The sequence below is a fragment of the Chiloscyllium plagiosum genome, unplaced genomic scaffold (genome assembly GCF_037043375.1).
Source record: "Chiloscyllium plagiosum isolate Xiang-an unplaced genomic scaffold, Cpla_swu_hap1 HiC_scaffold_23, whole genome shotgun sequence".
NCBI lineage: Eukaryota > Metazoa > Chordata > Chondrichthyes > Orectolobiformes > Hemiscylliidae > Chiloscyllium > Chiloscyllium plagiosum.
In genome coordinates, this window is record NW_028270161.1 from 8,724,810 (window position 1) to 8,737,416 (window position 12,607).

At 41.2% G+C, this 12,607-nt stretch overlaps 1 protein-coding gene across 1 annotated transcript in view; it reads right to left on the bottom strand.

Annotated features, from left to right (window-relative positions):
- The window catches only part of itih5 (inter-alpha-trypsin inhibitor heavy chain 5), a 61,809-nt gene that overhangs the window by 41,309 nt on the left and 7,893 nt on the right, over window positions 1–12,607 (bottom strand). The window contains exons 3-4 of the mRNA XM_043713257.2: window positions 7,366–7,529; window positions 3,970–4,062 (exon numbers count right to left, since the gene is read on the bottom strand). Coding sequence (XP_043569192.2) covers window positions 3,970–4,062; window positions 7,366–7,529 — 257 coding nt within the window. The remainder of the gene's footprint in view (window positions 1–3,969; window positions 4,063–7,365; window positions 7,530–12,607) is intronic.

Sequence of the window (12,607 nt, forward strand, 5' to 3'; positions counted from 1 at the left end):
AAACCACCGTCCCCAGAACATTATCTATAGGTTCTGGATTATTAGTCTGATGACATTTCCACTACACCATTGTCTCCTTATCAAGACTGATAAAATAGATTCTATACAGTGTGGAAGTAAGCCATTCAGCCCATCGAGTCCACACCAATCCTTCTAACCAGACCCACCGCTTAATTTCCCATGGCTAATCCACTCAGCCTGCACATTCCTAGACACTATGGGCAATTTAGTTAGCATGACCAATCCATTCTAACCTGCACATCTTTGAGTTGTGGGAGGAAACCAAAAGCAGACACTGAAAGAACATGCAAACATCACACAGACAATTGCCCAAGGTTGGAATCAGACCCAGATCCCTGGTGCTGTGAGACAGCAGTGCTAACCACTGAGCCACTCTGCAGCCCCAACATCTTACCTCATTACAATGCTTTTATTCAAACACATTCCATTCTATCAAAACTATGAAATGTTCTAACTCTTTAATCTTCCCTTCCTCTGAAATGTGACAGGGTCTAAATATCCAAGCCTGGCATTTCCACAGCATTACATCGGCACTTACTCTGTCCTCTGGCAAATTGGAGAAATACAGCTGACTGGAATTATTTGAGTTTTCCCTGAATGCACTCTGCCCATGGACCTTTTCCCAGCACTGTTCATTCTTGCCTGTGCGACATGATTTGTCTGGGATCACCTTGAGAAGGCTAGTGCCACTTGTTAATACTTTCTGTTGACAAAATCAGTTAACCAAGACAGCTGACTGGTGTCTTTGACAAGCAAATGCGGATAATACAGTCACACCTCTCAGAAAGTAAACAGTTTAGATTAGATTCCCTGCAGTATGGAAACAGGCCCTTCGGCCCAACCAGTCCATACCGACCCTCCGAAGAGTAACCCACCTAGACCCATTTCCCTCTCACTAATGCTATGGGCAATTTAGCATGGCCAATTCACCTGACCTGCATATCTTTGGATTGTGGGATGAAACCGGAGAACCCGGAGGAAACCCACGCAGACACGAGGAGAATGTGCAAACTCCACACAGATAGTCGCCCAAGGCAGGAATTGAACCTGGGACCCTGTGCTGTGAGCAGTGCTAACCACTGAGCCACAGTTCATTAAGATGCAAAGGCAAACTCTTATTGTTGACAACTCTGGCAATTTGCACAGATGCAGATAAACAGATGTTTTAAGCAGAAAATTCAGAGGGTTTTATTTGTTTCCTATTAGTTGCTTCACAGACTAATGTCCATATTCTGCCAGCAGTTTATTTTACCATGAATATTTTTAAGACCATGATAATGATTAGCTCACCTGTTTCAGTGATTTGAGAAGTAAGTATTGGCCAGAACATAGGAGATCAACTCCCCTGCTTACGTTAAGACAGTAACATTGGATCTCTTACAAGTACGTGAGCAGGATTGATTGATTTATTGTTATCACATGTCCCAAGATACAGTGAAAAATGTTGTTTTGTGTGTTATACCATACAAAGTGCATCAGGGTAGCAGAACAGAGTGCAGAATACAATGTTACAGCTGCAGAGAAGGTGCAGAAAGATAAATCAGAATTAACATTTGAGAGGTCTGTTCAAAAGTCTGATAACAGTTGGGAAGAAGCTGTTCTTGAATCTATTTGTACGTGTATTCAAAATGTTACATCTTCTGTGATTGGAAAACAAGTCCTTGCTTTTTATAGATTACACAAACAATCATACATCTGACGTGCAGTGCTCCATCAATACTGCGCTGGAGAGTGTCATGTGTGCAGACACGGGAGTGGAATTTCAACATGGAACCTGAGAGTTCAGAGGGGACAGCGCTATCAAACGGCCACATTTGTCAATTGCTTTCCTGATGCAGGTTGCTCTTCACATTTTCTTTTTATTAAATCTATTCTAATCAGTCTGTTCAGAGATGTTATTACACATCTCTGGAGCAGGTGGGACTTGAACCTGAGTCTCCCAGTCCAGACGTTACCACTACATCAGAAGAGGACCCTGTATTTTCTAAAGTCTGTGCTTCAAGTGTCATTGAAACTGGGCACTTCTTCTTCTTCCCTGTTATTGACAGCTGTGTTATCCAATTAGAGGCAGCCTTCTTTTGGTCTGGTCTGCATAATATAATGCCACAATTCAAGGGATGCCAGATTTATTTACATTCAACTCAAGTTCTAGTCACCACTCTACAGGAAGGATGTGATTGCATCAGAGAAGGTGTGAAGGAGATTATCAGGATGTTTCTTGGGCTGGATTGTTTCAGCTTTGAAGAAAATTAGTTGTTTCCCTTATAGCAAAGAAGGCTGAGGGGAGGCACAGTTTAGGAACAAAATACTGCAGATGCTGCAATCTGTACTGAGAACAACAAATACTGGAGATCACAGAGGGTCAGGCAGCATCCATGGAGAGAGAGTAAGCTAGAGTTTCAAGTTGAGATGACCCTTTTTCATTGAAGAGTACATATTTCTGAGGAAAACAGATAGGATTGATAGCCTTTAGTAGAGGGGTCAATAAGCAGGGAACACAATTTTAAGGTCAGGAACAGGAGGTTTAGAGGGAATTTGAGGCAAAAGGTGGGAATCTGGAACTCAATGCCTGAAATGATGGTTGAGGCAGGAACTCTCTAGATATTTAAGAAATATTTGGATTTGATGAACACTTGAAACACCGTAGTATACAAGATTGTGGGCCAACTGTTGGAAAATGGGATTGGAATAGATTGATGCTTAATGACCAGCACATACAAAATGGGCCAAAGGGTCTTTTTCCTTGCTGTAAAAGCTCTATGACTGCAGTTTTAACATAGACACTAGGATAGACCAAGCTCACCAATTGGTTTCCCTTTCTCTGTACCTATGCACAATGAGGATTTGTTCTCACCCTGTGTCTCCCATCTTAGTAGCACATCTGTGATTGGCAATTCACTATGGGAGAAGCACAGGGGCAAAATCAAAACGTGTAGTTTAGTTTAGTCATCCTCCACATTGGGTTCCATTGTTTTACATGGTGACTAAAGCTGTCTCTTCTACCAGTCTTTTGAAGATGAAAGCAACTATTTTGAATAATGGGCCATTTATTTTCCTTTGGGTGTTAATGTAAAGACGCGGTCACTGTGACTTAATTCTGATATGCTGCTCACACTCACTGTTATTTAACACTAATAGCTTAGGAAACCATTCACATTACATGATGAACAAGGATCATAGCTCCTTGAAAGTGGAGTCACAGGTAGATAGGATAGTGAAGAAGGCATTTCGTATGCTTGCCTTTATTAGTCGGTGCATTAAGTATAGGAGTTGGGTGGTCATGTTGCAGCTGTACAGGACACTGGTTTGGCTACTTTTGGAATATTGTGTTCAATTCTAGGCTCCTAGCCATAGGAAGGATGTTGTGAAACTTGAAAGGGTTCAGAAAATATTTACAAGGATGTAGCCGAGGTGGAGAGTTTGAGCTATAGGGAGAGACTGAACAGGCTGGGGCTGTTTTCCCTGGAGCGTTGCAGGCTGAGGGGTGACCTTATAGAGGTTTATAAAATCATGAGGGGCATAGATAGGGTAAATAGACAAAGTGTTTTCCCCAGGGTGGAGGAGTCCAAAACTAGTGGGCATAGTTTTAAGGAGAGAGGGAAAAGATTTAAAAGGAGCCTAAGGGGATACATTTTCATGCAGAGTGTTGCATGTATGGAATGAGCTGCCAGAGGAAGTGGTGGAGGCTGGTACAATTACAACATTAAAAAGGCATCTGGATGGGTATATGAATAGGAAGAGTTTGGAGGGAGATGGGCCAAGTACTGGCAAATGGGACTAGATTTACTTAGGATATCTGGTTGACATGGACAAGTTGGACCGAAGGATCTATTTCCATGCTGTACATCTCTATGACTCTAAGCGCAAAATACACATTAATTAATTAATTGGTACCTGCTTGAAATGTTCAAGTCTTGCATTATATCGATTTTTAAAAAAAATACTTACCTGCTTTTTATTCCAGAATGTTCTTTGATTTTGTCTTTGGAATTCTTTGCTTTGGTCATCACCTCACTCTGATATACTTTTTTGCCAATTATCCTGGACAGAAACAAGAAGAACAAACTGAATGATTGTTAAATCACAGCAAAGTCCATCATTGTTTTCTGGGACTGTGTTCCACGATTGAATAACTGCCAGTGTTTTACAGGTCTACCATAAATCTCATTACAGGACAGACAGCCTAAGTGAGGCTCTCTGCACTACAAGCCCAGGATGGGAAACCTTTCATTGCATGCTGCCAGATATTCTTTTAGTTCTACTTTATAATTCACTTCAAAGGAAAGGAACTTTGTACAAAGTTCTCATGCATGGTTGCCACCTGAGGCTTGCTCACCATCAAACCTGGACAACAATAACTTTTCTCTAATTTAAAGCAGCGGAAATCGCGTTGGGGATCTAACTAATCATTCTCAAGAATAATGATTGAACAAAAAGTAATTCCTATCTGTATATTTATGCATCACATGAGTGCAGCTCTAATGACACTCAAAAGTCTGGACAAAATCCAGAACTTAGCAGCCCACTTGATCGGCATCTCATCCACTAACTTAAAATTCCATCACTGACACAGTACCAAAGTGTTTCATTTACATGCGACACTGCATTTTGCTACATTTCCAGGGAGTCCAGAACTAGAGGACACAGGTTTAGGATGAGAGGGGAAAGATATAAAAGAGATCTAAGGGGCAACTGTTTCAAGCAGAGGGTGGTACGTGTATGGAATGAGCTGCCAGAGGAAGTGGTGGAGGCTGGTACAGTTACAACATTTAGAAGGCATCTGGATGGGTATATGAATAGGAAGAGTTTGAAGGGATATGGACAGATTGGCAGGTGACTAGATTGGGTTGGGATATCTGGTCAGTATGGACCACTTGGACCGAAAGATCTGTTTCCGTGCTGTACATCTCTATGACCGAACTTTCCAAACATGTGACCTCCACCTCCCAGAATGACAAGAGCAACAGACACACAGGAACAGCACCACTTGCAGGATGCCCTCCCAGTCTCATGTCATCCTGGTTTGCTGATGTTCCTGCACTGTTGCTGAGTTAAAATCCCAGGGTTCCCTTCTGTAGTGATCGGAATGAGAGCCAGGTGGATAAAGAACAAATAACAAAATTACAGCACAGGAACTGGCCCTTCAGCCCTCCAAGCCTGCGCCAATCCAGATCCTCTGTCCAAACCCGTCACCTATTTTCTAAGGATCTGTATCCCTCTGCTCCCTGCCCATTCACTTAGTGTCTAGATACATCTTAAATTACGCTATCGTGCCCCCACTACCACCTCTGCTGGCAATGCGTTCCAGGCACCCACCATCCTCCGCTTAAAGAATTTCCATACATATCTCCCTTAAACGTTTCCCCTCTCACTTGAGCTCGTGACACCAAGTAACTGAGTCCCTTACCCTGGGGTAAAAGCTGGTTGCTATACACCCCATCTATACCTCTCATGATTTTGCAGACCTCAACCAGGTCTCCCCTCAACTTCAATGAGTATGAGATCCCTGACTGGCCCAGGTTAACAACCCCAATCATGGATCGCATACTCAGTGAGATCCATATGACCAATGTTCCAATCACTACATCCTCCTAACAGCATTGGTGGGAGGGGGCTAGGTGCACCCACAAGGACTGCAAAGATTCAAGAAGGGGTCTCACCACTATCTTCTCAAGGGCAATTAGGAATGGATAGCAAATGCTAGCTGTACCAGCAGTGCTCAGAAACCATGAAAAGAATTAAAATGAAATCCATGTCTTTCCTCTGTCTTAATCGAAAGTGTGGTGCTGGAAAAGCACAGCAGGTCAGGCAGCATCCGAGGAGCTGGAGAATTGATGTTTCGGGCATAAGCCCTTCATCAGGATCCTGATGAGGGGCTTATGCCCGAAACATCGATTCTCCTGCTCCTCGAATGCTGCCTGACCTGCTGTGCTTTTCCAGCACCACACTCTCGATTCTGATCTCCAGCATCTGCAGTCCTCACTTTCTCCTTTTCTCTGTCTTAGTAAAATATACATAAAGCACATTTTGCAGAATGATGGGACAGTAATAGATGGGTTCCTTACATGAGTTCTCCATTCTGAGTGAACCATGATAAAATAGCATATCATACAGAGCTAGGTTGATTGACTGGTAGGTATTTCATTCAAACTTTTGAATGTCAGAATATGTGTTGCATTGTATTAGAATCAAAGATGCGTATTTCTTTATAATCACTCTTTATTTTTAGTCAAACCTTTCAGTTTGACTGCTACTGGGACATAGCGTTAATTGCCATTAAACTTCCATCTAAGAATAGAACAGAATGGGTCCAACTTGGATCAATTGGTTTTGGAATGTGGTGACAGATCTTTCTTAATCCCCCAATACAGAACTGTGAGTGAACACAGAACCACACAGAATTAGTAGAAATTGCAAATAATTCTGATCTGAACTTGGCCCTACTGTCGGTCATGAAAAAATACAGGGATGAGCCAAGCATTCAGCCATTCTATATTGTCCCACTATTTCCTCCCAAATAACATCTGGGACAAGCAATGCCAGAACATATTATAACAGTAACAGTGTTGGGAGAAACACAAGCTCCCTGCAATCAGATCAGATCAGTATTTTTTTACTTTGTTTGTGTAACCAAAATGGTGGATTTCCAGCAAGCTGACAGTGAGAACAGAAGTATGAAAAACCAGTTTTATTTAGTGTATCTAAAATAAAACACGAATTAAAGATCTTCTGCACAACTCAAAACTCTGAGCATGAATTTACTGGCTGAATAGAGTGGTCATTACTTATAGGCGAAAGTGAGGATTGCAAATGCTGGAGATCAGAGTCAAGATTAGAGTGTGCTAGAAAAGCACAGCAGGTCAGGCAGCATCCGAGGGGCAGGAAAATCGATATTTCGAGCGAAAGCCCTTCATCAGGAATTACTTATATATAAGTAATAGTCACCCTGTTAAAGGAAAGACATAATGAAACTGGAAAGAGTGCAACAGAGATTTATGAGCATGTTACCAGGATGAGTAGGGCTGAGTTATAAGGAGAGGTTGGCCTGGATATGACTTCATTTCTTGGAATGTAGGAGAATGAGCAGTGATCTTATTCAGGTTTCTAAAATCATGAGGGACATAGTAAAGGACAAGAAAATACCCTGGTGCTTTCACTGTTTCCCTCAATGTGATGTTTTCTACTCACACTCCTTGAAACTTAGAGAACAAAAATGTTTCTGGATGAAGTGTGTAACTAATAACAATGGCCCTTTAGAGCAAAATCTCACTCATCATTGATCATTCCAGAACCTCAAATGCTGCAGCCACTGACAAATGCAACCAGGTTTGCACAATTACCCACATTGTGAAGTTAGAAATGAAGGCACGAGCTGGAATCTGCATCTGGAAAACAGCATTTTTGGGCTGAAATGCTCGATTGACCATAGTTGAGGAAACAGCTGTGAACGCATAGCGAGAGAAGATAGTGGATTTCACTATGAAATCTGTCACATGGGGTTTTCTGTCCTGCAAAAGAGAGAAACCACAAACGCAAGGCTTTAGTACCCTGACACATCCTGAACAGAAATATAAGAAAGTTAAAAATCACACAACACCAGATTATAGTGGGCTATACCCTGGTGTTGTGTGACTTCTAACTTGGTCCACCCCAGTCCAACGCCAGCACCCCCACATCAGAAATATAACAATCTTTCCTGTTGATTTTCTAATGTGCTGGAAGTTGGTAGTGCATTCAGCAATCAAGATGGTTCTCAGATGGCCTGTTGGGCCACTTTCTACTTTGATTCAGGTCTATTTTACCAATAATCATCAGCTTCTCTATACAGGCAATGATGACTGTAAAATATTTAAAAATGTATTCACAATTTTTGAGTACTTTCCTCATTTCTGACTTAGGGATGTTGTTTTGATCTAAATATTCATATGGCAATTTGTGATGGCAATTAGAGAGATAAATTGTGTTTCTATTTTTCTTTATGGTATCAGTCAGCATTTAAAGGCCAAGATTAAATATGTGTTTTTTTTAAGTATATAGAGTTGCTACTTCAGATGCTCGCTACAGTCCTAGCTGTGGGTTTCAACGGTTTCTCCGTGTTGCAATGAAGTCTATCAGAAAACATATAAAAATGACTGTCTGTCATATCACACCTTTACTGTGAGATAGAATAGACAGAAAGCAATTATACATTAGATAGTTCTCACCTTCATTATCAAGTTAGACAGCTTAATGCACTAACACAATCTCACCTTCACCTTGAGGTGGTCTCTAGTAAATGAGCAAGCAAAGCTTTTCCGCTCAACAGAAGCAGGTGCACATTTTTCTTAACTCCGAATGGTTCTGACAGTGAGACCTCACCAGGAGAGCTTGACAATTGTGCCAACTTTCAAAATTAATAATATTAGCCATGAGGATTTAACTTTGAAAATGAAATGCTGACAAATGCTTACGATCGAACAAGTACTTTTACTACAACCGGCATGACTTTGTATCGTGATTTACTTCTACTTTACTGGCAATGATTTTGCATTTTGCATAAATGGGTTTCAGCCTGTTTGAGTCTATTATATAATTTAAATATACTCAAGGATCTCACCAAAGAGCTATAAATCTAATGGTTGGAACTTTACATGAAGATGGGTTATTTTATCTGAGCTGATTTTTATGACTGCAGAACCTGTACCTAAAAGAGTTTTAAAATGGATAGGAAATCCTCTAAAAAGCTAAAATACTGCAACCGCCTTTAATGTTTAAGTAAATATTAAGCAAATATCAACAGTAAGCATTGTCAAATGGCATACTGAAGACTTCATCAAAATGTATCAAAAGTTTTGACAGATGTCTGAAAACTCTTTGCTATTGTCGGGATTTAGTTCAAAAATTAAAGCTGAAGCTTCCGATCAAAATCAGACATTTCTTTTACACAAACGGCAAGGAAAATCTGGAAATCATTTTCCCAATAGGTTGTGGATGTTAGGACAACAATTAGAATGTTAAAAATCAATATATTTTGTTAGTAATGCACATTGAGGTAAATAGAGCCAAGCCTGGTCAACACAATTCAGTCATAATCTAGTGAAATGTCAAAGCATGCTTGAGCACCTATTGCTGTTCAGTATGTTCCTAATAGAATAGATGTTAATTTACACTTGCAATTAATTTGCTTTTCACAATAATTGCCATATTGTATTTTCCTCTCAGTGAATAGGTTGGGTCACATAGAACGCTGTATTCAGAACTGAATGGTTTATATATTCATGCCAGTAACTTTGATATTTAACCAACAGGTCCTCACAACAGCATAGTATACATCTCAGCACAAAGACAAAAGGTTTGCTTTTACAGATCATCGGGTTATAGTCCAGCAGATTTATTTGAAACCGTTAACTTTTGTATCCCCCCCACTCCTTCCTCAGGTAGCTAGCTGGCAGTTTCAAGTAAACCCGCTGGACTATAACCAGCACCTCCACATCATGCTTTTTCAGGGAAATCTCAAAGATATCTACAGCTTTGGGGTGGCATAGTGGCTCAGTGGTTAGCACTGTTACCTCACAGCATCAGGGACCTGGGTTCAATCCCAATCTCAGGCAACTGTCTGTCTCCCTGTGCCTGTGTGGGTTTCCTCTGGGTATTCTGGTTCCCTCCCACAATCCAAAGGTGCGTAGTTTAGGTGAATTGACCAAGCTAAATTTCCCATAGTGTTCAGGAATGTGTAGGTTAGGTGTATTAGTCAGGGGTAAATATGGGATAGGGGAATGGGTCTGGGTGGGTTACTCTTCAGAGGGTTGGTGTGGACTTTTTGGGCTGTAGGGTCTGTTTCAACACTTTAGAGATTCTATTCTATTTGAAGTGTGCAATGACTTTATTATGTGGACAGCTATTTGCACACAGCAGAAAGTAACATCAGCAATAAAAGTAATGGCTAGTTAGTCTCCTGAGGGAAGACTTTTGGGCTAGAAAATAGATTAGCATTCTCCTTTTCCCGGAATAATGTCCTGGGACCATGTGTTCAGTCAAACTTAGCAGTGGTTTCAGTTAAACACTTGATAAATAAAACAAACTCTCGTGACTGGGTCTGAGTGTCAGTCTACATTAAATACTTAAATCCAAAAGCTTGAAACAATAACTTTCTGACTCAGAAGCAAGAATATTACAAGATATTACAGCAGTAAACTGGATAAATGCTCGGAAGGGAAACATTTTCATGGCTCTGAGGAAAGTGTAGGAGATGTGAATGAGTTGGAGAGCTCACTCAAAGAAAGAATGGGTGAAAGGTGACTTAAGGAATATTATTTTAGCAAGGATGTTAAAGCCCTGAAGAGACTGTGAAGGAGATTTACTAGAATAATATCAGGAATGAGAGATTGTAGACACAATATAAGATTAGACAAATTGGAGTTATTCTCCTTGGAGCAGAAAAAATTAACAGACCTTATTGAAATGTTCAAAATTATGAACAATTCTGACAGTGACACTAGTTGGCATGTCAGTTACAAAGTCAAATGTCATGATTGTCAGCAAGAGAGCTAGGAGCAAGATGAGGAGAAGCTTCTTTACTCAGAGTTAATAGGATTTAGAATGTGCTGCCTGGGAGAATGGTGGAGGCAGGTTCCACAGAGACTTAGATAGCTATTTGAAAGTGATGAATTCAGAGCACTGTTGGAGAGTGGGACTAGCTGGTAGCCCTTTTGGGAGTTGGTACAGGATCAGTGGGCTAAAAGGTCTCCTTCTGCACTGTAAAATTCAATGATTCTACATCAATATGTTTATTATGTATATCTACTATATATTTCTGCAAAGGAATTTTGTGTACCCCTTTGTTGCTAAAACTGAAATATATTCAAAACAAGTGTCAGTGAAATGCAAATATTTCAATCTGCATTCTTTGTGAGAAATGAATGAACCTTTTAATACTCTCATTACTTTAAATGTCTTTCTATCATTATAGACGCATGGATATTTACAACACAGAAGGAGGCCCTTCGGTCCATCATGTCCATCCTAGTTGACAAAGATCTGGCTACACCCATCCCATTTTCCAGCTTTTGGACCATAACCCTGGATACTATGGCAACAGGAGTGAATATCTAACTAATGCTTAAATGTTACGAGAGTTTCTGAGTCAACCACACTTTCAGACAGTGAGTTCCAGACCCCCACTATCCTCTGGGTGAAAACATTCTCCTCAACTCTCCTTTTTGCCTTCTACTTCTTTAATTTATGGCCTTGACTATTCACCCCACTACTAATGAAAAAAAGCACCTTCCTATCCACCTGATCGATGCCTCTCATAAGATTATCTTCCTCTATTAAGTGTCCCTCAATGGACACTGCTCCAAGGAAAACAACCTCACCCTATCCAATTTTTCCACATAGCTCATACACCTCTAGCATAGGCAGCATCCTGGTAAATCACCCCTGCACTTTCTCTCATGCAATCACATCATTCCTGCAATATGATGATGTTACACCACTGGAAATCAAGACCTGCTATTCCCAGAATCATAACAAAAGTTAGAGATTTTGCAAGACTACACAAACTTCCCTGTTGTTCTGTCTGTTTGCACCCAGGATAACAGTAAGCACAGAGCAGGTCTATTTACATAACAAGAATGATTATTTATGACAACTAAATGGATTCGAACCATTGACATATAACTCTCCTGATCGAAATGCTTAACCCCCTTATATATGCCTGCTACATGCACATGCCAACACAGATACATACAAATACATGGGCGCTATTAGCCGTAGGAAAGATCGGGAAGGCAGTTCAATCGTCCCTGTTTATTGTGTGCACTGAGATCATCCTTTCTTGCCTATTTTGCTGCTCCATGACCTTCCTTTTCCAAGTACTTTCACTTGTTTGCAGGAGGCACATGGTGATTGGTTCACAACTTATAAAGTCTCTGAAGTATGGTTAAAAGCCACAGTTTTTAGCAACTGATGAGAGAATATAAACTGCCTTTCTTCAGGCTTTGGGTGCTTTTTCCTAACTGCTCCCTCCTTTCTGGAGTTCCAATGGCTTCTAACCCAAACATTCACATCCACAAGTATCAAAAAGTATGGTGCTGAAAAAGCATAGCCAGTCAGGCAGCATCCAAGGAGCAGGACAGTCAAGGTTTCGCACATAAACCCTTGATCAGGAATGCGCGTGTGTGTGGGGGTGGGGGGTGCTGAGAGATATATGGGAGAGGGGTGGAGCTGGTGGGGAACATAGCTGGGAATGTGATAGGTAGATGAAAATGGGGGTGATGGTGATAGGTCGGACAGGAGGGTGGAGCAGATCGTTGGGAAGGAAGATTGACAGGTAGGACAATTCAAGAGGGTGGTGCCAATTTGGAGTGTTGGATCTGGGATAAGGTGGGGCTGGTGAAATTGACATTGATCCTGTGTGATTGGACGGTACCAAAGTGGAAGATAAAGTTTCGGGTGGCTAGAATTTGGTGGTGGAGGTGACCCAGGACCTGCATGTCCTTGGCAGAGTGGGACAGGAAGTTGAAGTTTTCAGCCACAGGGTGGTGGGGTTGATTGGGGGTGTGTCCCGGACATGTTCTCTGAAACATTCAGCAAGTTGGTGTCTTGT